The following is a 27265-nucleotide window of genomic DNA, read 5'->3' as shown; positions in this document are numbered from 1 at the left end:
AAAAAAAAAAAAAGAAAGAAAAAGAAAAGAGAAGCCACAGAGACTGTGGGAGTTTGATCCAATTTTAGACTGGTTCTTGAAACTTGAAAATCTGCAGAAGTGATCCTAGTACTGGTCAGTAACGACAGATCGTTGGTTTCTTCAAATTGTCAGTAGAAACAGGAGTGATAAGGTTGTGAATGCAGATTGTTGAGATGGCAAAAGCACTGGTGCTTTGATGCAAGATTGAAATTATAGTATCAAGGTGTACATCTTTAGCTTTAATGAAAAATATTATTATCAGTAAACTTGGAGATGCCTAGAGGGGAAATTTTTGATATCATGATACAAGTGTTTAGAAACCTAGTCTGCATTTATGGTCAAACTATTGACCCTGAACCTGATCACAAAAATTCAAATAAAACCAGTCAAACCTATTGCGGAAAAAGTTCAAAGAGACAATTAAGTCAAAGTCGTGTTGGGCTGCGAGAAAAGCGAAGTTAAGAGGATCTACTGTGCCCAGTCTATTCCTAAGGTGCAAGATAGGTATTGGGGGAGGGGGGGGGTCTACAATCAGGCAAATCCATAAGTGAAGAGCAAAGATCTTCTACTGTGATCTGGAAGGTTTATTCCTGAACCCTAGACTCAGGTATAGTATCATCAAGGTGATGTAGTCATGATGACGACCATTTAATTCCCACTCCACTTTCTTACATACACTATTTCCAAGACATTTCCAATTCCTATTTTCGAGTGGCTCCTTTCCCTATTCTATATATATATATATATATATCTTTTGGTTATGGAAGGTAGAGTAGGTCATTTGTATTTTTGGAACTTTTGGGTGTGCCATTGTGAGAGCCCCCATTGTGAGTTTGAGGTCCTCTATTGTTGAATGAGTCTCACACTTGGGTTGGATGATTCCCAAAGAAACCCAGAGTTAAGTGGTCTTCTCTGATCCTTGTTATCTTGTACTTTTCTTCATTTTCTATTTTATTAGCATTTTCATTTTTTGAGTTACATCAATTTGGTATCAAAGCAAGTTTCGATTTTCCTGGCAATCAAGTCTACATAGTTGATCCGAAATCAAGAGGCATATTCTAAAATAAAGAACATGACCAATGATCGAATCACGGCTCCAGTCATCGTTTCTAACTCAAGGACGAGTTCTTTCATAGCAGGGAAGAATGATTTAGTCATGATGAACATTCAATGCCAAGTCCACTTTCTTCCATACTCTCTTTCCGAGACATTTGCAACGATTATATTCTAACGGCTTTTTCCCCTACCCAATATAATATATATATATATATATAATAGAATTAAACTTTATTTCTCTTGTTAAAATTAGATTAAACTTCCAAAATAAGTATGGCATTTATTTCCTCTCCCCCCTTTTCTGGATTTTGAAAAGGTGGATTTAGTTCCTCACTGTGTTGAGATGGGGCACTGTTGTATCATTATGATACTTTAGGGCTGGTATTTCTGGATATAGCTGTCAATCAACTCTCCTTGCCCTATGTAGAGGGACCCACCATGTTAAGGTCCAAGGCATTGCCGTATCAATACGATGTCATAGGTCTGGCATTTCTGAATAAGGAATAAGGATAATTATTAATCAGCTTCTCTCATCTATGTGCCATCCTTTTAAGACAGTACTGGAACATGTATGTGTATCCAGGAAATCTTCATACATTAAACCATCCCTATTATTATTACATACTCTTTGTTTTAGTGCAATTGATCGCATCTATAATCCTTAACCCCAAATTTTGTACACAGTTCTTCCCCTGTTCTTTTGAAATTTCAATGTCACCTTAGGAGCTGTTGAAAGCACTCGATAGTTCGTTGCCCTACTCCGCCAGGTAAACATGAATCTAAAATAGAAGATCTTACATGGAAGAAGATGAAACAGAGTAAAGGGAAGAAGAGGCAATCACATGGAAACTCTTTGACCCAAGATAAAGTCCTCAACAGGCTTCTAATTTGGTGGTGGTTCTGATAGCTGAGGAGGAGAATATGTGGTCCTTCAACATAGGAATACCAACAAGGTAATTGATGTTCCCAGGTTGACACAGAGGGGGGTGAATCAGTGGTTCTAAAAATTTCCTTCTTTGCAACCCAACAAAAACTTCCAATTTTCAAGTTATAGATTGACCGGGGCAATCCCGTAATTACCAATCACACAAACAACGACACGTCCACCTCACACCACAATGTGGCTGGGTCTACCAGACAATGTCCCACCACTCTGCACAACACGTACTTGAAATATATGTAGAAAAGTAAATACGAGACAAGAACACCAGATATAGGTGGTTCGGCCAGCGTGCCTACATCCACGGAGGAATACCCATATAGGGTTTCGTATTTTCCCAATACTCAACTTTTTCAACTGCTACAATGGTCCAGGAACACCTATCCCTGCTTCAATCTGAGCTGCAACTCAGACAAGGGCAACAACCCCACACCTTAGACAAGCCCCAACTTGCTAGGTTCACAATTTTAAATCAATAAAATAAAATCCCAACCCAATACATCATTGATCTAGAGTTTCTTAACAATATTCACTCTAGAATACAAAAATAAGGATCTCAGATACGGATTACCTAAGCCTGTGTAATCCCGTTGATGATCGCTTGCTTGACATATAGAAGAACATGCTCAAACCATCAACATAGCAGCCTTTTGGATCTCTCTCTCAAGATTGCTTCTCTCCCTCTCTCTCTCTCTTTATCTCTCTCGGTTTTGCTAGTAATGGAGAGGCTGCATATTCTGCCCACGAAATCTCTTTTTATTGCTGAAAATAAAAGACGACTTGAAGAAGCCATATTCTGCTGAGTGGATTGATTAAGCATGAAAGAATCCTCCTTGATCTGAAATTCTATTCATTCTTGGGCGCTCTTTATTTTGTTGCTGTCCATGTACATGAGAAAGAATCCAATCTGAAGTCCACTTCCCAATTTTTTAGTTCTTGAACATGTGCCAGACTCTTGCTATTCTCTCTTATTTGTAATAGCTTCACTTTCTTCTTCTGGCTGAATCCAACACTTGGCAGTTGCTGCACTTGAATGAGATAAGGAATCTAGACTTCATCTTCAAATAAAACTACTGTAGAAACCTTGCTGAATTCATGTTGGTTTCTAGCACTTCAACTCCTAATTTGAACCAATCTGTAGTCTCCAATTCAGCAACGTATTCATCTCTAACTCCTTTAAATCTTGCTGTATTTTACTCATATGAGAGCCAATCCCATCTCAATCGCTTATATTTGGAATTCTCTACCAACCGCCCATGAGCTTTGAGAGTTCTAATAAGACTCAATTTATTTTTCTTTAAACCGAGCCCAACTCTAATTACCTCATCAACTCATGTGCTTTGCTGGTTCTATGGGTTGTACTACATCAAAACCAACAGGTTGTTGATGCTGCCATACACTCCATGTTATAGTAGAACTCTTATTGTATTTATGATTTTAAATCAAAGAGGTTACTAAAAAAGAGAGACACGTTCAAGCTTGCTGGCCCATTGCATATACATAATGCTTTCTTACCTCATCAAACCACCTTGCTTATATAATGAGATTCAATCCAAATATCCAATGGACTACTCAGACCAATTCAATCTAATTGGTTCAAGATTGAACCCAAATTTTGACCCATAATTCATAACCAACCCAATCATCAAATCCAAGTGTATTTGGTTAAGATACCGAACCCAAACAAATTTAGCTAGAACCACCACACTGTTGCCAACAATGACAACACTTGATCCGATTTCCCAACGGTAAACAATCTTGAGCTTGCTCAAATGATAATCCTGTGTGAAGATAAAGTTCAGGCCCAATATCAAAAAGGATGCCTTATCAACCCTTAGAACAGTGGCAGCAGTAGCAGCCGCCTGCATAATTGTCATGGTGCCAAAGTAAGCCACAGCAGTGGCCAGCTGCCTTGATGCCTAGGAGGAACCCAAGGTGAGTGTCATATGTTACATCCAAGGCCGCTTGTGACCTTAATCTTGTATTGTCTTTTCTGAAAGTTCTAGTGCTGTTTCCCTTATGAGATAATCCATCTATGCTATGGGAAGAGTGATATTGAAGATGAGGAGTGGAAATTTTACTTTTGTATGCCTACTTGATAGGGATTGAAACTTGTAGCAGGAAGAGAAGAGGTTCCGTCATTGAAAAACTCAGACGAAGAAGAAAGTCGACAGAAATATTATTAGACAGATTGTAACTACTCGGTTAGGCCAAAAGAAGTGTTAAATGTAAAATCCCAATGAATCAATTCCAAGGGTCATGACTTGTGAGAAGGATTTTATTTTGTTCTTCAATTTTGGTATGACAACAGCATGTTGTTATGGAAGTATAAAGCTCAACACTGCTCAGGCACCTATTCTAAAGGCAAGGCCACATAAAAAGGCCGAGGCCAAGGTCATCATTGTAGTAAAGGTGGAGCCTATTAATTTCTTATCTAAATATATTTAAATAAAGAATTTGTGATTCTTTTCTGTTTCTCTCTTGTAAAGTTTTTGTTGGCAATGGTTCTCTGCATTCTGTGATTTTGAACTTGTTTTTTTTTTTTTTTTAAACAAAACTTCAGTTGAGAAAGGAACAATCAGCAAGGGGCTTGTATCATCCGCTTGACATAGATGTTTGTGATGCTCATGCCTGTGAATCTTTCTCCCTCGTCGTTTCTTCTCTGTTTTTCTGCCGTTACTTGCTTTTATTGTGTGTTGTGTTTTGTGCTTGTTGTATGGCCTACATTTTTTGGAAGAGAAGTGTTGTCATATTACAGACTGATTTGTAAGTTACATAGCTGTTGGTCTATTTGCATTTTGGGACAGTCTGTGCCTTTCCTATCAGCATGTTGTTTTTATCTGCTGATCTCTTGCCTCGTAAGAGACCTACTTGTTGATCTTCAGCTAGGGCTTGCATAACTTTGGATTTGGTGATTAAAACACTTAAGAAATTAGAGTATTTGAATGCTTCATGAAGGCCTCCACTTTCATGACATAATAAATAATGTGTCGATTTATCCTATAATGCCCTAAAAGTTGACAGTTCTGTGGGCTGTTGCAGGCAACAAATACAGATGGGACAAACATCGAGTTTCTCTGTTTTCTTCATAATATCTATCTTCACTTAAATCTGTGGTTGGCTCGTGGAATACTTATTTATTTTCTTTCTAGGACACTCTTTTGGATGGAATACCTATCTTTATAGTACTCTGCTTTGTATGTAGTTGACACGTATTGGTTGTATTACTAGCATGTTGTTTGTTTAACTGTCATATGAACACATTGGTCAATCATTGAAACTGAATATTCTGCTTTGGCTGCATTCCTGATCATTTAGAGGTCGTTGCTTGCCATGGTTGAGTGATGGCTGCTATCCTGAGTTTTTTCTTTGAAATGGCCCTATATTGGTCTCTGATTGATGATCTTTTTTATTTTCAGGTTTGCTCAAAGAAACGCCGATGTCGAAGTGTTTCCTTGGGACTCCATGATAGCACCTGAAACAGATCTGGAACCTTTTTGACTCAGTGCACTGGAGATGGCCAAGTTTATACATTGTCATGGTAATACCATCAGGTGAAAACCATTACACTTGGAAAACACTGTCCACATCTCAATATGGTCCTGGTCAATCCATTTCGGCCTTTAATGAGTTTACATGGACGGATACAATGGCTCAGTTGAAATGGTGATGTATTATATACAAAAACTATTGCTCATTTTCTGATGAATGTCGTGATCTAAACCTTCTAGGCTTGCAAATGATGACACTGTGTGCTTATGGCTCATAAGAATCTTCCATCTGAAACAGTGGCAGGATGGGAATTGGTGGATATAGGTTAGAGGCTGTAGGGATATTGGTCCAAGAGAGGAAAAAGGAGAAGGACCAGAGCAGAACTGCTTCAAGTGCTTTGCATTTGAAAATTTTGCTGCATGACTGCTGGGTTTGTGTCAACTTTCAAGCAACTGTAGAAAATATTATGGCAAAAAAAGGTCACACAATCAAGGCTTTTAAGATCACACAATTCATGACCATTCGATCCCTCTTTCTCTTTCCCTGCATTCTTTGAGAGTCCAATTGTCCTATTTTTAGGCAAATCCTCTCATCCATCTTACTTTCCGACGACTGATCTTTTTTTTTTTTTTTTTTTTTTTTCTCCAGTCAGCATTTGTTTTGTCTTTCTTTTTATAGGTTCAGATGAAATTTCATATATATAAAACTTAGCTGAAGAGGAAGTTCATCAGAAAAATGTGAAAATATTGAACCTCTTGTTTAGTTGTTTTTCATTCTCAGTGATGGCTGATGATGCTCTGAAGGGAAATTAGTTGTCTTTAAGAACCCGGTTCGACCTTCGTTTGAACATTTTGAATCAAACTGCTCAAGGACTCAAAAAGGAGTTTCTGGCCATTTTTATGTGATTGTTTTTGTTCTCTTTTTAAGGTTGCAGTAGTTCTGGTGATTATGTTAGGTGTTTCTAGTATTTCACTTTTCTTTTTGGGAAAAAGAAAGCTGCCTGGTCACGTGGTCCCTATGATGGAAATTGGTAGCCCGACTGTTGGCCTTCAACTGCGTAGAGATTGCAAATGAGACCCAACCGTGTTTGCGAATGCTGGATACAATTCCCACGCTGATGATGTATGGATTTTTGTTTCCCACACCTTCTACATAACTAACATTATTTCCTCTGAAATACTCAACTCTCTTTACAGTCATCTTTGCAGATGGAATAGGGATGTTGTGGTTGCATTTCTTTTGTGAAGCAGGCTTTGTTTCAGTAATACTATTATTTGGAATCTTTGGAGCAAACTCCTCAGGTTGCACAGGAACTTGAGGAAGTTTGCAAGTCTCTCACTTTTCTGTTAGAAGCAGAGCAAGTCTTCTGGTTCCGGTTCCAAAAATCAAGACACATATATATTTGGAAACCCCAATTTTCTTCGGTCGGTAAAAAGAAAAGAAAAGAAAAGAAAAGAAAAAAGAATCTAGAAAAGAAAAGAAATGAAATGAAATGGTGAGAAAATAAAAAGAATATGTTTGTTTTTGGTAACCAAGAGAAGAAAAGAAAAAATTCAAAAATTTTGAATTTTAGGAGAGATAGACACATAGGAAATCATTGTGTAATCATTCATTTTTTGTCTTATTTTGTTTTCATATTTTCTCATGTTTTCTTGTGTTTTTGTAAGATTTTTTTTTTTTTTTTTTTTTTTTTTTTTGAGCAAAAGAAAACTTCACAATTTTTAAGAGGAATTTTGAATTTTAAAAGCTGAATCTTCTATTGAGTGAAAACATACCAAGTGCAAAGAGAAATTCTTAACCCAAGAAAAAAAGTACAAAAAATGTACTTTTTTCTTTTCTTTTCTTTTCGTCTCTTGGCTACCAAACATAGCCATAGTTAATTGTATTAAAGTTAAATTGGCTGCATAAAAAACTTATTTTTCAACCCAAGTTGGAAGGACTGGCTTAAGAAAATATGTTTCTTCAATCCATTTCTACTCATTTATTGTCTTATTTTCTTTTCCCAGCAAAAATCTATTCAATATGCATCTCTTTTTGGTAGGGAAAGGATCTAGGCTCCAAAACATTTATGCCTCCAGCTAAGGATTCCTTATGTCAATCTAAAAGAATTGGGGGGCGGGGGGTGTTATGTTTCCGTTCTAGCTCCATGCATAATAAGAGTTTAAGGATATGTTTGGTAGCCAAGAGAAGAGAAGAAAAGAAAAGAAAAAAGAATCTAGAAAAGAAAAGAAAAGAAAAGAAAAGAAAAGAGAAGAAAGAGAAGAAATGGTGAGAAAATAAAAAGAGTATGTATGTTTGGTTACCAAGAGAAGAAAAGAAAAGAAAAAAAAAATTCAAAAATTTTTGAATTTTAGGAGAGAGATAGACACATAGGAAATCATTGTATAATTATTCATTTTTGTCTTATTATGTATTCATATTTTCACAATTTTTAGGGGAGCAAAAGAAAATTTCACAATTTCCAAGAGGAATTTTGAATTTGAAAAGGGGAATTTTCTCTTGGATAAAGACATACCAAGTGCAAAGAAAAATTCTTAACCCAAGGAAAAAAGTACAAACGTGGTTAGGTTTTCGTTTTAGCTCCATGCATAATAAGACTTTAAGGCTATGTTTGGTAGCCAAGAGAAGAAAAGAAAAGAAAAAAGAATCTAGAACAGAAAAGAAAAGAGAAGAAATGGTGAGAAAATAAAAAGAGTATGTATGTTTGGTTATAGGGGTGTCAATCGGTCGGTCTGGCTCGGTTTTGGTCCGGGTTGAGTCGGTTTCGATGTGGGAAAGTTGAAATCGAAACCGAACCAATAAGGAAATTCCGGTTTCGGTTTGGTTTCGGTTTCAGTGCGGTTTGGTTTCGGTTTGTCTTCGGTTTTTTAAATCGATTTGTAACCGGAGTTGGTTTTGGTTTTTGGTCCAGTTTGGATTCGACTTTCCATACAAATGTTTACAAAAAACTATGCAAATTTTGATTTTTTTAATGAATTTTGGAGTGTTTCGGTTTCTTACCGGTTTGGTTTTAGTTTCGATCCGGGTTTTGAGCCGGTTTCGGTTTGGCATTGGGTTCATCTGGTTTTCGGTGCGGTTCGGTTTGGTTTTGGCGTTGCAATACTCCAAACCAAACCGACTCAATAAGGCTTCGGTTCGGTTTGGTTCGTGTTGTTATCGGTTCGATCTAACCGGTTTTACCGGTTCGGTTTAAGAATTGACACCCCTATTTGGTTACCAAGAGAAGAAAAGAAAAAAATTCAAAAAATTTTGAATTTAACGAGAGATATAAAAATTCAGAAGTCTTCCTCTTTTATTATTTGAGCATAAGGCTTTATTTATAGTAACATTACAACAAACATTGGGTCCGTTTATATTGGACCCCACACTAGACACGTACAAAGGTTTTAACAAAGCATGAGAAGATAAGTTATATAAGTATCCCACATGCTAAACACACAAACCAAGATGATAAGTGAGACCGATCACTAACCAATACTTAATACAAAACAACAATATAAAATTATATATTGGAATTATCAGAGCTATCAGTGTTGCTGGTTGGGTATGAGCTGGCAGTGTCAATCAACCAGTCATTGTAGGCATCAAGTAGCTTTTCAATACGTGGATCAGTGAGTCTGCCTATTTGATGAAGTTCTCATGCAGTATCTGTAATACCCTACTTCTTAAACCCGGTCTGATTACACGGTTGACCCGGTTTAACTATGCAGGATCCGAACCGGAGAGAGTTAGAGCGGGCTCCTTATGGACTATGATGGCAAGGGTGACCTTAAACACCGGCTGGCCCGACAAGTCCGAGCCAGTGCTAGAAGAGACGGGAGTACCCAAGCCGTGTACATGCACCTATCATAAGGCTATGTACGGATAAAGCAGGTATTGTAGCCGTATATTAAGGTGTATACGTATATTACTTCGTATGCCAGGGGTGGGGTCGCGTTGGGGCCCGAACTCTGTCAAAATCTTAAGTTTTGGCCCTCAGGTGGGCAGACAGGTGGGCGCACCCACCCACCTGAGTGACCCATCCATGTGAACTATTTAGTTATTTAAGAAGTATATATATATAGCATTTATGATTTTCTTTTCTTTTCATTTATGACACTCGTACGTTGGTGAGGATAGTAAAGAGGAGAGAGAAAAGAAAGGAAAGAAGAAGGGAAGAGAAGGAAGAGGAAGTAGAGAAGGATTTCAGCGGCGCCGAAGCTTGATCTCCCCATTCCGGTGCCGGAAGAGTGATCTTCAACACTAGATCTACATTTAGAGGTAAGCAAAGTTGGTTTCCTTAAACATTCACCATACCCAAGGAAAAACCCTTGATTCGAGTAGGGTTTCTTGAAATCTTGTAAATCCCCTTTGAAATGATGAATCTAACGTTTAATAGATGATTTATGTGTTGATCTTGAAGGATTTGAAGAGGTATTGACAAGGTTGGAGAAGCATTGTGGATTTGAAGTGATTTTGGGGGTTTGAAGGTGTTCTTGAGCAAAGAATGTAAGATGACTTCCCATACCTTAAATCTAACCTAGATCTAGGTTAGAACCATCCTATAAGACATTGAAAGTGTGAAGAATGGGTTTGAAAAAGCCCCATTTGAATCCCCAAATAATGGAGGAAGTTGGGAAGAAACAACAGTTTTTCCGCCAAGACCGGTGGGCAAGACCGGTGGGCCATCTGGCCCGCCTGTGGGCACCCGCCTGAGAGGGCAGGGCCCTCGGGCACAACCGACGGGCCAGACCGGTGGGCTAACTGGCGGGCCACCCTGCCTGCCGGTCTTAGCAGGCCCCTGGCCCAACCGGCGGGCCAACCTGCCTGCCGGTCCAGACCGGTGGGCCAACAGGTGGGCTGTCTGACCCACCTGAGAGGCCCCGAATGTGATTTTTACGTCCGATTGGACCCAAATCGGGCGTGTGACCTTCTTTTAGGATTCTAAACATGATCGTGTCATTGAATCGTGTTAATTTTGATTCCAAAATGGTGAAGTTCTAACCCCGCTCACTCATGTTAGGTTCACCAAATCCTACGCTTCTCGCACCGGATCTCACCCGTACCGAGCGGGAATCCTTGTACACTACAAGTAAGTGGGGAGAGGACGTTTGGCCTTGTTTCAAGGCATTGTTTGACATTCATTTAATTGTATCTAGTCTAGTCATGCCATCATGAAAATGCTATGTAGATTAGTCATCCTCACATTGTATTGCATGTGTGCTATGTTTACTTTCTAAATGCCAAGTGATGAGATGCTTATGTGATTGAATGTTGACATCATTGTGCATGATGCATTAATAGACTAGATGCCGTAGTCGACTTGAAAATGAGTGCATTGGTGGCCTGTGGTATGGGACGCGGTGGCACTATACAATCGTACTATCGTCATATAGGAGCATGCGGTTTAGGATTTTCACCATCCCGTGCTATGACCCTTCCCAACAGGGGTTAAGGTGTTGGGTTACTATTTGGGGGGAAGCAGTGGTTGCGATTGTCGGGTCACTGTGGCGGTTAGACATAACGCCTGATGGGTCATTAGGACAGTCGACAACCCCGGTGGTACATTCAAGAGGGCCAATCGTACTGCTTTTAAATTGCTGGAGTCAGCACCTTTAATTTCAGTCATTTACTTTTCTGTTGAGAGCCGGTGGTTGGTTGGCATGTTTTTACTTTTTCGAGTACTCACGGTGGGCCTTCTCCGACAGCCCTATGGGTGTATCGCGGGATGGAGTTCGCGGCTCGTACCCGGAGTATACGTGCACTGTGGCTGTAGTAGCACTAAACCAAGGACTTAGTAATGTTGCTTAGGTGGATGTGATTTAAAATGTATTGCATAGCATGTAGTGCATATGATTGTGTTTTGATGTGTGGATTGATGTGTGGTCCATCTTTCCACTTACTGAGCTAGTGAGCTCATTCCACGTGTACACCCCCTTTTTAGATGATTTTACAGGTCATACATCTGAGGAGTATGGGGTGGGTCCCACAGTCGAGTTCCCCGAAGAGGACTGGTGGGCCCCTAAGGAGTTAGAGCATGGCACTGACTGTTCGTGTGAGAGTTGTGCTGCGGGACCACAGTTCTGATGTCGAGCTGAGCTCCACTTTTGAGGCTGAGCTGAGCTCTACCATGTGATGCCGAGCTGGGCTCAACCCTTGATGCCGAGCTGAGCTCTAGCCTTTGATACCGAGCCGAGTTGTGTACTCTGATTTTTTACGATTTTCTTTATGTACTTGATATGTGAATTGTTCTTTTATTGTGTAAATATCATGTCTTCGGGTCCACATGTATATAACTATTGTATCACAATTCGGGTATCAAGTATTATGGAAATATTCACAGGTAAACCTAGTCTTCCGCTGATCTGATAAGTTTTTATTAGTTGTGTGTATGTTGTGGTGGAATACAGTATCAGATGATCCTGGCAGGTTTGGGTTAACCGGTGTTAACCCGGTCACTGGCCCGGTTCAGTGTGAACGGGGTGTGACAGTATCCATTCAAAAAAGGAGAGGGGCAGGAACTTGACTTAGAGAGACATCATTTGCAGAATACATGGTGTGTAAAAAGGATCTCCATTCATTCCTGTGTTGAGTTCTGATGGTAAAGAGATCATAAGACTTGATGTTTAACACATGAAAATCAGGGGTGTAATGAATGTAATGGCAGAGTTGTTGGTTTTCAAAGGTTTGGTGAATGAGAGGAGGTCGGTGGAAAAGGATGGTGATATGGTGTTGGTTTGGGTTCTCTTCCATGGTTTCTGAGAGATGGGAGGAGAAAAGATTAAACTAGTGATTTATGGGAGAAAAGAGTTGTAGGAAGGTAAGGATTGTGAGATTGGGTCGTGGAACACTTCGGTTAGGAAACATCCAACGGGAAGTAAACCAGTGGATAGTGGTAAGAGGAAGGCTTAGAGCAATGGTGTAAGCCGAACAGAGGTGCTAAAAGATATATTTGTAAATAAGAGGGAGATCTTGAAGTTCGTATAGGGTAGTAAAGGAGAAAGGGGTAAGGAATGGGTAGTCAGGATGGAAAGAGCTACCTGGTAAGACTATTCCTTCACGGCGAAGGGCGACTTTGAGGAGTTGGATAGCCATAGTCTTATTGTAGGACATGAATTTTCTCTGGGTTAGGTTTTGTAAGATTTCTGGTGGGAGATCTGGTGGAAGAGAACAACAGAGGTTATGACCAGGTGGTGGCGGTTGAGAGGTAGAGGCTTCAGGGGTTATAGGAAAAAGTAGGGGTATAATGGCAAAGGTTGAGGTAGGTCGGGAGAGGAAATCTGCCAAAAAATTTTCTTTTCATTTGAAGGGTTTGACATCAAATGATCAACGGGAGAACCACTGAGCCCATTGGAGAAGTTGTGCATAGGGAAGGATCTTCTGCCGGAATTCAAGCATACGGAGAAAACTTGACATGTCGAGTTCGACGAGGAACTTGTGACCAATAAGATGGAATTGGAATTTTTCTATGCCACGCTTGACTACGAGGATCTCTCTAAAGGTGGAATGATAATGAGCTTCAGAAGGCTTGAAAGATCCACTCTTGTAACTACATACAGTCCTTTTGGTGGCTGGATTCTGTTCTTCAAGAAGAACAGCACCCCAGTGAGTGTCACTTGCATCTATCTGTAAAACTCTTTTTCCAGTAGAAGGGATCTGGAGAGTGGGGAGGTTCTCAGAGAGTTTCTTCAAAGCTTGAATTGCTGTAGTGCGTTCAGAAGACTAAGGAGGAGCTTTTTTGTGCAAAAGCTGGTGAAGCAGGGAGGTATGCTTGATCTGTTGAGGAAGGAACTCTGTAATGTAATTGACTATTCCATGAAACTGTTGAACCTGATTTTTTGTCAGAGGGCCATCTGGAAACGGCTGCAACAAAGTTGCAATATGAGGCTGAAGGTTATATTGTCCTTTTGAGATGGTAACTCCGAGAAAATCAATGGTAGAGACGCCAATCTGCAACTTCTTGGGAGAGAGCATAAGACCATAATCTTTAACAATCTTGTGAAATTGCGGAGAAGTTGAAAATGATCTGTCTCATCTTTAGAGAAGAGGAGAATATCATTAATATATATATATATATATATGAGCATAGTCTTGGATGGGAGCAAAGATTTTCATCATGGCTCTCTGGAAGACTGATGGGGCTGTCTTCAAACCAAAAGGCATCACTGTCCATTGCATATGGTATCCTGGAACACAGAAAGCTATCTTTGGTCTATCTTCAGGGACTATCCCAAGCTACCAAAAACCTACTTTGAGATCAAACTTGGAGAAGATATTGGCATGGGCCAACTGGAGGAGTAAAGCTGGGTGAGTTAGAAGTGGGAACTTATCATCAGCCAGAAAGAAGTTTAAAGGCCAATAATTAATTATCATTCTTAATTTTCCACGAACTTGTTCTGCCCATTTGTTGACATAAAATGCTTGGCATGCCCATGGAGAGAGGGTTGGTTCTAAAAGACCTTTGGCTGTAATTGGTGGATCTCTTGGACTGCCAAAGAAAGATGTTCTGGATTCATGCCTGGATGACTGGCTTTTTTTGGGTTGACATCCTCACTCCTTTTGAAAGGAAGAATAATGAAGAAGTCAGGATTCTGCCATAAAGGTGAACATTTTGTGAGAAAATCTGTATGAGATTCCGCACATGATGTTGAAAAGATGTGTGCTTTGAATTCTTTAAACAAAGATGGACCTGCAAAAAAGAGGTTAGAAATAGGAGACCAGGGAAGAAATTGTTGCTTATATCCAAGGCCATGGGGAGTCCAACGGAGGGGGAGATGGCTGAGGACATCGAAGCCTATAATGAGGTCTTTTCCTGGAAAATGGGTTCCTAAAATAGTATGGGTAAAAGATAGGGTAGGAAGAAGCTGAATTTTTATGGGAGGTTTAGACACTAGGTTAATATGAAAAATTTCACCATTAGTTGCAAGAAATGGTAAAGGTGGTTCCTGGGTTTTCCAAAGGGAGTTAGGAAGAAATTTTGGATTCATAATGGTGGTAGCGGCTCCTGTGTCTAGGAAGGCTATGATTTTAATGGGTTTGGCATAAGGTTCAGGGATTAGTTGAACCGAGACATGAGGGAGAGAAACTGCTTAGCATAGGAAAGGAGAAGATTGTAGGCTAGGGTGGGAAGGGGAGAGAAAAGGAAATACTAGGTAGGGGGATCAGATTCCTCGGACTCGAAGAGAGAAGACTCTAGGTCTGAGTCTGTAACTGGGAAATCAATCGCAAAATGGGAAAGATCTATGGGTGATTCATCAAGAGAATACAAAGATTCTAGGTCTGCATCTTGAAGATCTTCATGATGAAGGGAAGATAACATATGCATGACCTTGTCTTTCCTGCGAGACAGGGGATATTTTTTTGCAAAATGTCTTTCTTTTCCACAAACATAGCAAGAAGTAGACTTGTTCTTTCCTCTTAATTGCTTTTTTCGAAGAAATCTCCATTTTTTTTCTTGAACTTTGGAGGTCTGAAGGAGGACTTCTTTTTAGGTTTCCATTTCTGATGTTGGGAGAAAGAAGGAAACTTTTTATGGTGAGAGGACTTCTTGGTGAAACAATCACAAGACTTATCACCTTTGCACTTGATCTTGAGATAAGAAGTATCACATGCAGAGGAGACCTTATCAGATCTATCTTGCAAATCTTTCCAGAATTTTTTGATGTTGCAGAGTTTATCAAGGGCAGTAAGAGCATAGTTGTAGGGAAAACCAATAGTACATGAGGCTAATGGAATGTTCTGGTTCCTCAAAAACTGCTGTGTGTCTGTGCCAGGGGTTCTGGAAGAGAATTCAAGAAAACCTGTTTCAGATTTTCATCTTCAATACCGCCAATCTTATGGAAACGACTAGTCATTCTTGAAAAATGTTTATCAAGATCTGATCTATTCAGCGAACAACACTTCATCTGAAGGAATTCGTCACGGGCCTTTGATAAATCATTTGAAACTGGGCCGAGAAACTCTTGATAGAGAGTGGTAATAAAATGGCTCTCTGTGAGTTGGACGAGTTGAAGTTGTCTGTAAGGGCCAAGAGCTAAATACCATTCCCTGAGTTTTCCTCAGAGTCTTGCAACAAATTTGGATAAGACTGTGATGGTGGAGGCTCCTTCGTGAAATAATTCTGCATTGATCCATGCATGAAAATTTACAATTCTTGATGCCCATTTAGAGACAGAGATATCATCCAGAGTGAAATACTGTTTAGGGTGCTGGTTTTGATACGAGGTATAAGGTGTGGGTGGAACAAGGTTTGGTCTAGTTGGATCCTCAGGATTATGAATGTCGGGGTCATCATCCATTTCTGAGACATGGGGAGTAGTAGGTCGTGGACCATCATTCATAAATGAAGGAAGGGGATCAGTAATAGTGAGGTTTGTAAGGTACTCAGATAAAGTATTCTCTGAGGGAGTGATGATGGTATGGATGGTTTTAGGAGGTTGAGTAGTTGCAGGGGTAGATGGTGGGGGAGCAGTCTGAGGAATAGGTGGTGGTACTGGCACTGAAGGTGGCGGTGCTGGGTAAGAGACATGCATAGGATAAGGTGTAAAAGGAGGAGGTGCTGGTAGGGCATCTGCAAATTCATCTTCATAATCATCATTGAGATCCATTAGTGAGGCAGTGGCTTTCCAGGTTAGAGGAAGTCTACCACGGACACGACCTCTAGGTGCTCTTGTTCTTTTAGGAAGAGAACGTTGTTGTCGCTGGAGTTCTTTGAGTTCTTCAATAGGAAAAGTCCTTGAGGAAGTGACAACCGAAGGAGCAGGGGAGGCATATATGGCGAAAGGATCTTATGGAATGAAGCTTGGAACTGTAACTGGAAGTAGTTGCTGCCTGCTTGTTGCAGAAGAAGGAGGTTGTGCCCACTATAAACTTTGAAGTTGAACTTCAAGATGACAGAGATGCTTTTCTTTTTATCCAATAACGGCAAAGGTATTAGTGAAATCTGCAACACTAGAAGCAATTCCAGCAAGTTCTGCATGCACTTGATCAATTTCTCGTCGTAGAGACTGTAAAAGATGATCATGATGAGTTAAAGTGCCATGGGTTTGTTGTGTCTAAGCCAAAATTCTTTCAAGGTACTGGTTTTGAACAGTAGCATTTTCTGCTTGCCAATTCAAAGCTGCTTCTGCTAGAGAAATTTCTGAGGATTGTCCTGTAGGATGTATTGGAGGTTTTACTTTCCATACATGGTGGATACCATGAATATCTGGGCCAGAGTCATGGGGTCCTAGGAAATTCTTGAGGGGGGAGGAAGAAGAAGAACCTGGAGTGTACATACAACAGGGAGGAATAACCGGAGGAGGAAAATCTAGTTTTGGTGGAGGTTTGCAAATAGAGGGAGAAGGTTGAGGTGTAACCTTAATAGTTCCATAATTGACAAAGAAAGGGTATTTGGTTTCATTACTGAGGGGACCTATAGAGGAATCTCTTGATTCATATCGCTCTTAGAGAATATGTTGAAAAGACTTCCGTCTTGGAGAACGACACGGAGGAGGGGTTTCATCCTCTGAGTCTTGTATACAAGAATCACAGTCACAGAGGTCAAAATATTTATGACCAGTGATGGGAACTTGAAAGAAATAAATAGGGCCACCTTGAGAGTCAAAAGATTTGATAGGAATGTTTTCTTGGATCATTCCAAAAGTGGTTGGAAAAGGAGAAGAAATGGTTTGAGGTTTTGGAGGAGGAAACCGAATTTCAACTTCACCATTGGAGTGTATGATATATTCCGTGTCTTTAGACTGGACAGGTTCTACAGGAGCTTGTTGCAGAGAATTAGAGACTTGTTGTTCCTATGCTGTAACCCAAGAAGAGGGGAGGAGGCGAAGAAGTTTGTCTCGTGAGATCTGTCGAGGGACATAGGTACAGCAAGGGACTTGGTTAGAGTCCATAGTTATGAACAAAGCATCCACTGCATGGCCAAAAGGAGATCAAAAGCATGATTTTACAATCGATAAGCCATCTGATAGTATAAAGTAGCAGCCTGAGCAATAGTGTTCTGAGGAACACCAGTAATATGGATCTGAAATTTAAGAGCAGTAGGAAGAAGAGGATATGACAGTGGGATGTTAAAATTAGGATACAGAGTTAAAAACATTGTTCCTACGTTTAAGGTCTTCTGAACAATGGCAATTACGGTATGTTGATATCGTAAGAAACGACTGTCTAGAAGAGCTATCCGAAAAACCACTGGTAGTCCTTTCCCGCTATGGAAGGAGAGAACAAATTTGATGGCTCCAAGATGGAGATGAGTATAACCTTGTTAGATCCATTGGGGGATTAACTTCGAAGATATCTCAAGGGTGAATAGTTGTTCTTTTTCAGTAGCAGGGACCTGGAATTGATCAAAGCAAGAAGCCTAAACTAATTCTTTCAGAGGTGGAGTCTTCTTTGGCTTAAGGAGAGCGGTCCATTTTGAAGGAGTCGGGGTTTTTGGGAAGACAATATATGAATTAGGAAGTGGTGCAGGGATAACAGGTATGACCTGGTCATCAAGGACATAAGAAAGTTCATAAAGATAATCTAAGGAAGATGAAGATGAGGAACGAGAGGACTAAGATCGTCGAGGGGAAGAAAAAAGGGAAGAAGAAGGTGAAGCCATAGGAATTTAGTAAAGATAAGTGGCATACTCCAGATCTGGAGCATCACTACTCATCGAAGAAACTGAAGTAGGTAAAGACAAAGCTAGTCGAGGCTGATCAAGAACCACCCTGATCATAGTACCAACCTGCAGAGCAACCCGAGCCAAAAAGGGCACAAAACGGCATCCTTAGCCTGAAAGCCCACCACGCTCAAGGGTCTTTTTCTGCCAAGAAAGCACCATAAGCAGGGATTACTTGCAAAAGGGCATGGCCTAGTATGTATCTTTAGCTAGAACAGGTTCAAACCGAGTGAGAGTGATAGCCAGAAGAGGAAATTAGCCAGAGAAGGAGAGGTGAACTGACTCTGATACTATTTTTTTGACACATATTCATGGTATCCGCCATGTATGGCAGAAAAAGACCCTTGAGGTGGTGGGCTTTCAAGCTAAAGATGTCGTTTTGTGCCCTTTTTGGCTCGGGTTGCTCTGCAGGTTGGTACTATGATCAGGGGGGTTCTTGATCGGCCTCGACTAGCTGTGTCTTTACCTACTTCAGTTTCTCTGATGAGTAGTGATGGTCCAGATCTAGAGTATGCCACTTATCTTTACTTCCTTAGATTATCTTTATGAACTTTCTTATGTCCCTGATGGCCAGGTTATTCCTGTTACCCCTGCACCACTTCTTAATCCATATATTGTCTTCCCAAAAACCCCGACTCCTTCAAAATGGACCGCTCTCCTTAAGCCCAATGAGACTTCTAAATATCTGTGTTAGAAAAAAGGTATCAGAGCCAGTTCCCCTCTCCTTCTCCGGCTAATTTCCTCTTTTGGCTATCACTCTTGCTCGGCTTGAACCTGTTCTAGCTAAAGATACAAACTAGGCCATGCCCTTTTGCAAGTAATCCCTGTTTATGGTTCCTTCTTGGCAGAAAAAGACCTTGAGCATGGTGAGCTTTCAGGCTAAGGATTGTGAGATTGGGTCGTGGAACACCTCGGTTAGGATACATCTAATGGGAAGTAAACCAGTGGATAATGGTAAGATGAAGGCTTAAAGCAATGGTGTAAGCCGAACAGAGGTGCCAAAAGATACATTTGTAAATAAGAGGGAGATCTTGAAGTTCGTATAGGGTAGTAAAGGAGAAAAGGGTAAGGAATGGGTAGTCAGGGTGGAAAGAGCTACCTGGTAAGATTATTCCTTCACGGCGAAGGGCGACTTTCAGGAGTTTGATAGCCGTAGTCTTATTGTAGGAAATGACTTTTCTCTAGGTTAGGTTTTGTAAGTTTTCTGGTGGGAGATCTGGTGGAAGAGAACAGCAGAGGTTGGTGGCGGTTGAAAGGTAGAGGCTTCAAGGGTTATGGGAAAAAGTAGGGGTATAATGGCAAAGGTTGAGGTAGGTCAGGACAAGAAATCTGCCAAAACATTTTCTTTTCCTTTGATGTGTTTGACATCAAATGACCATTGGGAGAACCACTAAGCCCATCAGAGAAGTTGTGCATAGGGAAGGATCTTCTGCCGGAATTCAAGCATATGGGGAAAACTTGATATGTCTAGTTCGACGAGGAACTTGTGATCAATAAGATGGAATTGGAATTTTTCTATGCCACGCTTGGCTACGAGGATCTCTGTAAAGGTGGAATGATAATGAGCTTTAGAAGGCTTGAAAGATCCACTCTTGTAACCACATACAGTCCTTTTGGTGGCTGGATTATGTTCTTCAAGAAGAACAGCACCCTAGTGAGTGTCACTTGCATCTGTCTGTAAAACTCTTTTTCCAGTAGAAGGGATCTGGAGAGTGGGGAGGTTCTCAGAGAGTTTCTTCAGAGCTTGAATTGTTGTAGTGCGTTCAGAAGACTAAGGAGGAGCTTTTTTGTGCAAAAGCTGGTGAAGCAGGGAGGTATGCTTGATCTGTTGAGGAAGGAACTCTGTAATGTAATTGACTATTCCAAGAAACTGTTGAACCTGATTTTTTGTCAAAGGGCCATCTGGAAACGGCTGCAACAAAGTTGCAATATGAGGCTGAAGGTTATATTGTCCTTTTGAGATGGTAACTCCGAGAAAATCAATGGTAGAGACGCCAATCTGCATCTTCTTGGGAGAGAGCATAAGACCATAATCTTTAACAATCTTATGAAATTGCGGAGAAGTTGAAAATGATCTGTCTCATCTTTAGAGAAGAGGAGAATATCATTAATATATATATATATATATATGAGCATGGTCTTGGATGAGAGCAAAGATTTTCATCATGGCTCTTTAGAAGATTGATGGGGCTGTCTTCAAACCAAAAGGCATCACTGTCCATTGCATATGGTATCCTGGAACACAGAAAGCTATCTTTGGTTTGTCTTCTAGGACTATCCCAAGCTGCCAAAAACCTGCTTTGAGATCAAACTTGGAGAAGATATTGGCATGGGCCAACTAGAGGAGTAAAGCTGGGTGAGTTGGAAGTGGGAACTTATCATCAGCCAGAAAGAAGTTTAAAGGCCAATAATTAATTATCATTCTTAATTTTCCACGAACTTGTTCTGCCCATTTATTTACATAAAATGCTTGGCATGCCCATGGAGAGAGGGTTGGTTCTAAAAGACCTTTGGCTGTAATTGGTGGATCTCTTGGACTGCCAAAGAAAGATGTTCTGGATTTATGCCTGGATGACTGGCTTTTGTTGGGTTGACATCCTCATTCCTTTTGAAAGGAAGAGTAATGAAGAAGTTAGGATTCTGCCATAAGGGTGAACATTTTGTGAGAAAATTTGTATGAGATTCCGCACATGATGATGAAAAGATGTGTGCTTTGAATTCTTCAAACAAAGATGGACCTGCAAAAAAGAGGTTAGAAATAGGAGACCAAGAAAGAAAGTGTTGCTTATATACAAGGCCATGTGGAGTCCAATGGAGGGGGAGATGGCTTAGGACATCGAAGCTTATAATGAGGTCTTTTCCTGGAAAATGGGCTCCTAAAACAGTATGGGTAAAAGATAGGGTAGGAAGAAGCTGAATTTTTATGGGATGTTTAGACACTAGGTTAATATGAAAAATTTCACCATTAGCTGCAAGAAATGGTAAAGGAGGTTCTTGGGTTTTCCAAAGGGAGTTAGGAAGAAATTTTGGATTCATAATGGTGGTAGCGGCTCCGGTGTCTAAGAAGGCTATGATTTTAATGGGTTTGGCATAAGGTTCAGGGATTAGTTGAACCAAGACATGAGGGAGAGAAACTGCTTGGCATGGGAAAGGAGAAGATTGTAGGCTAGGTTGGGAAGGGGAGAGAAAAGGAATTACTTGGTAGGGGGATCAGATTCCTCAGACTCGGAGAGAGAAGACTCTAGGTCTGAGTCTGTAACTGGGAAATCAATCGCAAAAAGGGAAAGATCTGCAGGTGATTCATCAAGAGAATACAAAGATTCTAGGTCTGCATCTTGAAGATCTTCATGATGAAGGGAAGATAACATATGCATGACCTTGTCTTTCCTGCGAGACAGGGGATAATTTTTTGCAAAATGTCTTTCTTTTCCACAAACATAGCAAGAAGTAAACTTGTTCTTTCCTCTGAATTGCTTTTTTCGAAGAAATCTCCATTTTTTTTCTTGAACTTTGGAGGTCTGAAGGAGGACTTCTTTTTAGGTTTCCATTTCTGATGTTGGGAGAAAGGAGGAAACTTTCTATGATTAGAGGACTTCTTGGTGAAACAATCACAAGACTTATCACCTTTGCACTTGATCTTGAGATAAGAAGTATCACATGCAGAGGAGACATTATCAGATGTATCTTGTAAATATTTCCAGACTTTTGTGATGTTACAGAGTTTATCAAGGGCAGTAAGAGCATAGTTGTAGAGAAAACCAATAGTACATGAGGCTAATGGAATGTTCTGGTTCCTCAAAAACTGCTGTGTGTCTGCGCCAAGGGGTTCTGGAAGAGAATTCAGGAAAACCTGTTTGAGATTTTCATCATCAATATCGCCAATCTTATGGAAATGACCAGTCATTCTTGAAAAATGTTTATCAAGATCTAATCTGTTCAGGGAACAACACTTCATCTGACGAAATTTGTCACGGGCCTTTGATAAATGATTTGAAATTGGGCCGAAAAACTCTTGATAGAGAGTGGTAATAAACTGGCTCTCTATGAATTGGACAAGTTGAAGTTGTTTGTTAGGGCCAAGAGCTAAATACCATTCCCTGAATTTTCCTTGGAGTCTTGCAACAAATTTGGACAAGACTGTGATGGTAGAGGCTCCTTCATGAAGTAATTCTGCATTGATCCATGCGTGAAAATCTGCAATTCTTGATGCCCATTTAGAGACAAAGATATCATCCAGGGTGAAAAACTATTTAGGGTCTTAGTTTTGAATCGGGGTATAAGGTGTGGGTGGAACAGGGTTTGGTCTAGGTGGATCCTCAGGATTATGAATGTCAGGGTCATCATCCATTTCTGAGACATGGAGAGTAGTAGGTCATGGACCATCATTCATAAATGAAGGAAGGGGATCAGTAATAGTGAGGTTTGTAAGGTACTCAGATAAAGTATTCTCTGAGGGAGTGATGATGGTATGGATGGTTTTAGGAGGTTGAGTAGTTGCAGGAGTAGATGGTGGGGGAGCAGTTTGAGGAATAGGTGGTGGTACTGGCACCGGAGGTGGCGGTGCTGGGTAAGAGACAGGCATAGGATAAGGTTTAAAAGGAGGAGGTGCTGGTAGGGCATCTGCAAATTCGTCTTCATAATCATCACTAAAATCCATTAGTGCGGCAGTGGCTTTTCAGGCTGGAGGAAGTCTCCCACGGACACGACCTCTAGGTGCTCTTGTTCTTTTAGGAAGAGAACGTTGTTGTTGCTAGAGTTCTTTAAGTTCTTCAATAGGAAAAGTCCTTGGGGAAGTGACAACCGGAGGAGCAGGAAAGGCATATATGGCGAAAGGATCTTGTGGAATGAAGCTTGGAACTATAACTGGAAGTGGTTGCTGCCTGCTTGTTGCGGAAGAAGGAGGCTATGGTTGCTGTAAACTTTGAAGTTGAGCTTCAAGATGACGGAGATGCTTTTCTTTTTGTCCGATAAGGGCAAAGGTAGCAGTGGTATCTTCAACACTAGAAGCAATTCCAGCAAGTTCTGCATGCACTTGATCTATTTCTCGTCATAGAGACTGTAAAAGATTATCATGATGAGTTAAAGTGCCATGGGTTTGCTGTGTCTGAGCCAAAATTCTTTTAAGGTACTAGTTTTGAACAGTAGCATTTTCTGCTTGCCAATTCAAAGCTGCTTCTGCTGGAGAAATTTCTGAGGATTGTCCTGTAGGACGTATTGGAGGTTTTACTTTCTGTACTTGGAGGATACCATGAATATCTGGTCCAGAGTCATGGGGTCCTGGGAAATTCTTGAGGGGGGAGGAAGAAGTACCTGGAGTGTACATACAACAAGGAGGAATAACCGGAGGAGGAAAATCTGGTTTTGGTGGAGGTTTGCAAGTAGAGGGAGACAGTTGAGGTGCAATCTTAGTGGTTCCATACTTGACAAAGAAAGGGTATTTGGATTCATTACTGAGGAGACCTATAGAGGAATCTCCTGATTCATGTCGCTCTTGGAGAATATGTTGAGAAGACTTTCATCTTGGAGAACGACACTGAGGAGGGGTTTCATCCTCTGAGTCTTGTAGACAAGAATCACATTCACAGAGGTCAAAATATTTATGGCTAGTGACGGGATCTTGAAAGAAATAAATAGGGCCACCTTGAGAGTTAAAAGATTTGATAGGAATGTTTTCTTGGATCATTCCAAAAGAGGTTGGAAAAGGAGAAGAAAGGGTTTGAGGTTTTGGAGGAGGAAACCGGATTTCTACTTCACCATTAGAGTGTCTGATATATTCCGGGTCTTTAGATTGGACAGGTTCTGCAGGAGCTTGTTGTAGAGAATTAGAGACTTGTTGTTCATATGCTGTAACCGAAGAAGAGGGTAGGAGGCGAAGAAGTTCGTCTCATGAGATCTGTCGGGGGACATAGGTACAACAAGGGACTTGGTTAGAGCCCATAGTTATGAACAAAGCATCCTCTGCATGCCCAGTAAGGAGATCAAAAGCATGGTTTTACAATCGATAAGCCATCTGATAGTGTAAAGTAGCAACCTGAACAATAGCATTCTGAGGAACACCAGTAATATGAATCTGAAATTTAAGAGCAGTAGGAAAAAGAGGATCTAACAGTGGGATGTTAAAATTAGGATACAAAGTTAAGATCACTGTTCTTGCATTTAAGGTCGTCTGAACAGTGGCAATTACGGCATGTTGATACTGTAAGAAACGACTGTCGAGAAACCACTGGAAGTCCTTTCCTGCCATAGAAGGAGAGAGCAAATTTGATGGCTCCAAGATGGAGATGAAATTTTTTGGATCCATTGTATAATCATTCATTTTTGTCTTATTATGTTTTCATATTTTCTCATGTTTTCTTGTGTTTTTGGTAAGAAAATTTTTTTGGGAACAAAAGAAAATTTCACAATTTCCAAAAGGAATTTTGAATTTTTTTTTTTAATTCAAAGAAAGCAAACAAGGTTAAAAGCTAGTACATAACATATCCAACTTACAAATATATTGTTTTTTCCATACGGCCTCTTTGGCTAATACTTTTAGGTCCCCTATATATCTATTACTAATTGTTATACAAAATTTGGGGTAACAAGGATGTTTATCTAGTTCTAAGCATACCGAAACTAGAGTTTTAGGCCATATATTAAGTAAAACATCATGGTCATTTTCCAGTAGCCATCGAATTTCCATGGCATCACTCCATATATGATCTATCTTCATACGTTTTCTCCTTGCTTTTGACATTCCATGGAGCAGTCCTAGAGCCTCCGCCTCACCATCCTTTCCTGTCACACATAAATTCGCTTCCATTAGTATACAATTTCCGTATGAGATGAGACTTAGTGCCCAAGCTGCACTTTTTGATCTAGATTCCTTTACACTAGTGATGATGATTATGTTTTTTCCTATGTGTGATGGGGTGACATGATTTGAGGATGGGGGATTGGGTATTACCTGATGTTTGGGTCGACTGTTTGGTATCTCAAAGGATATCCAGAATTCTACCTGCTTGAGGATATGTGTCCACTCTGGTTTTTGGGCATTGAAAACACATTGGTTTCTATGTTTCCAAATGAAATAGATAATAAACATGAAAGTGGAGAAGAACCATGTTAGGTCTGATTTGGGGATTAGGCAGGAGTTGAAACAATGCATTACCAAAGAGGTCACAGTTGTGACTAGGGTAAGGTCCGGTTTGAAGCCTAGAGGACTAGCATGCCAAATACCCTTGGACTCTTCGCATTAAAAAAAAACATGGTACAAAGTCTTCCTGTTGTTTTGGCACCTTCCACAAGTAGGGTCAATGTCTATCCACCTTGATAATCTGTCTTTAGTAGGAAGCCCATTACTGAGAACCCTCCAGAGAAAGATTTTGAATTTTGGGTGGATTTTCATTTTCTATAAAAACCGCCACCACTGAGGGCAAGGGAGAGAGCACCTACACATGTGTGGTCCACCTGTCGGTTCTACCAAGGACTAATTCAAAATGAAATCCGCAGCCAAGCTAGTTTTAAAAGCCCCATCCTTCGTAAGAAGGCACAACCATTTATCATTTTGCTGAGCTAACATGATTTGGACAATACTCTCAACAAAGTGAGATGGAAAAAGGGTGTTAAACCTAGCTGTATCCCAATTACCGCAATAGGCAAGTTCGCTTACAAAGGTTAATGGGGTATTAAGGTGGTTGGACAGGGGTAGATCAAGTATACTCCTCCCCCTTCTCACCCAAGGGTCATCCCATATGAATGTCTCAGATCCATTCTCAATTTTCCTTATGATAATTTTCTTGAGTAGAGGAATTATTTTGGCTATACTATTCCAATAGAAAGATCCCTTTGTTTTCATGGTAATTTGATTGAAAAGGGATCTATTATGGAAATATCTAGCCTTAATGGTTCCTGCCCAACCTTCATCTTCACAGGATAACAACCTCCATCCCAATTTGAGAAGGAGGTCCCTATTTTGTATTTCAGAATCCCTAAGCCCAAGGCCTCCAGTCATTTTGGGTTGGCAGATTTTCCCCCACCCAATGAGGTGGCATATTTTTTCATCCACCTTATCACCATTCCAGAAATGGAGGTATATAGAGTCCAGAGTTTTGCAGATGTTTTTTGGGAGGGCAAAACAGTTCGTAAGAGAAATTTTGAATTTGAAAAGGGGAATCTTCTCTTGGATGAAGACATACCAAGTGCAAAGAAAAATTCTTAACCCAAGGAAAAAAGTACAAAAAGTGTACTTTTTTCTTTTCTTTTCTTGGCTACCAAACACAGCCTAATTGTTAAACCCCAAGGGGTAGCTGAGTTGGCAAAGGATCTTCACATCAGGAAGCGTGTGGTTTTGAATTCGATTCCTCTTTTCTCCTTGGGCCATTCACACGGTGCTTAGTGCTTTTTGTTGCTTTCGGCGATATGCGGTCGTGGGATCAATCTAGACCCGAGGGACTAGTCAGGCAAAAAAAAAAAAAAAAAAGGTTAAACTTTTATATTAAGCCATCTACAAAACAATATCACATAATAGACTATCGGGCCTGTAATTATATTATTGTTAAACCGCATTCCATCGAATATACCCTATACAAAGATTCTATGTCAATGATTGGACCAGTTTTTTATCCAAAATATTTAATAAATAATATTTATTTTGGTGAATAAACAAATATATTAAACCTAAGGAAAGGAGAAAAAAATTTTCAAGGCAAAGATGCTATCGAGAGGCACTAGGCCCTGGACAAACAGAAAGAAAAATAATGTAAACAAAATATTATCTGTTCAATTTTAGAGATTGCTAAAAACAAAATTGGGTCATCTCAAGGAGAAATACTGAGCTCACATTGCAATCCTCCAAGGAACATTGGATTTTTCAATTAGTTGTAGAAAGAAAATAAGGGGCAAACCTAATATGGTGACCCTTAATCCTATGTCAAATAAATAATTGAGTATCTTCCAATGAAGCTCTTCCTTTTTTTTTTTTTTTTTCAAATCTTACGCTTCCTCTAGGTTGTCAACATGTTGGATCACCTCTTTAGTATGTTTCAACTATGGATTTTTCACTTGAGATAGACCAACTAAGGAGATTGCATGCCAGTCCAAAACATGAAGGAATGATTTTCCCTCATCTAATTCCA

General features: G+C 40.2%; 1 protein-coding gene across 2 annotated transcripts in view; it reads left to right on the top strand.

Annotated features, from left to right (window-relative positions):
* The window catches only part of LOC122070951, a 10819-nt gene extending 5059 nt beyond the window's left edge, over positions 1-5760 (top strand). For both annotated transcript variants that reach the window (XM_042635209.1, XM_042635202.1), the window contains one exon: positions 5437-5760. In XM_042635209.1, the coding sequence (XP_042491143.1) occupies positions 5437-5496 (60 nt within the window). In that variant the 3' untranslated portion in view covers positions 5497-5760. The remainder of the gene's footprint in view (positions 1-5436) is intronic.
* Positions 5761-27265: the final 21505 nt, after the last annotated feature.

This window comes from Macadamia integrifolia, chromosome 2 (assembly GCF_013358625.1).
Source record: "Macadamia integrifolia cultivar HAES 741 chromosome 2, SCU_Mint_v3, whole genome shotgun sequence".
In the NCBI taxonomy this organism is placed as follows: Eukaryota; Viridiplantae; Streptophyta; class Magnoliopsida; order Proteales; family Proteaceae; genus Macadamia; species Macadamia integrifolia.
This window is presented reverse-complemented; position numbering and strand designations above follow the sequence as displayed.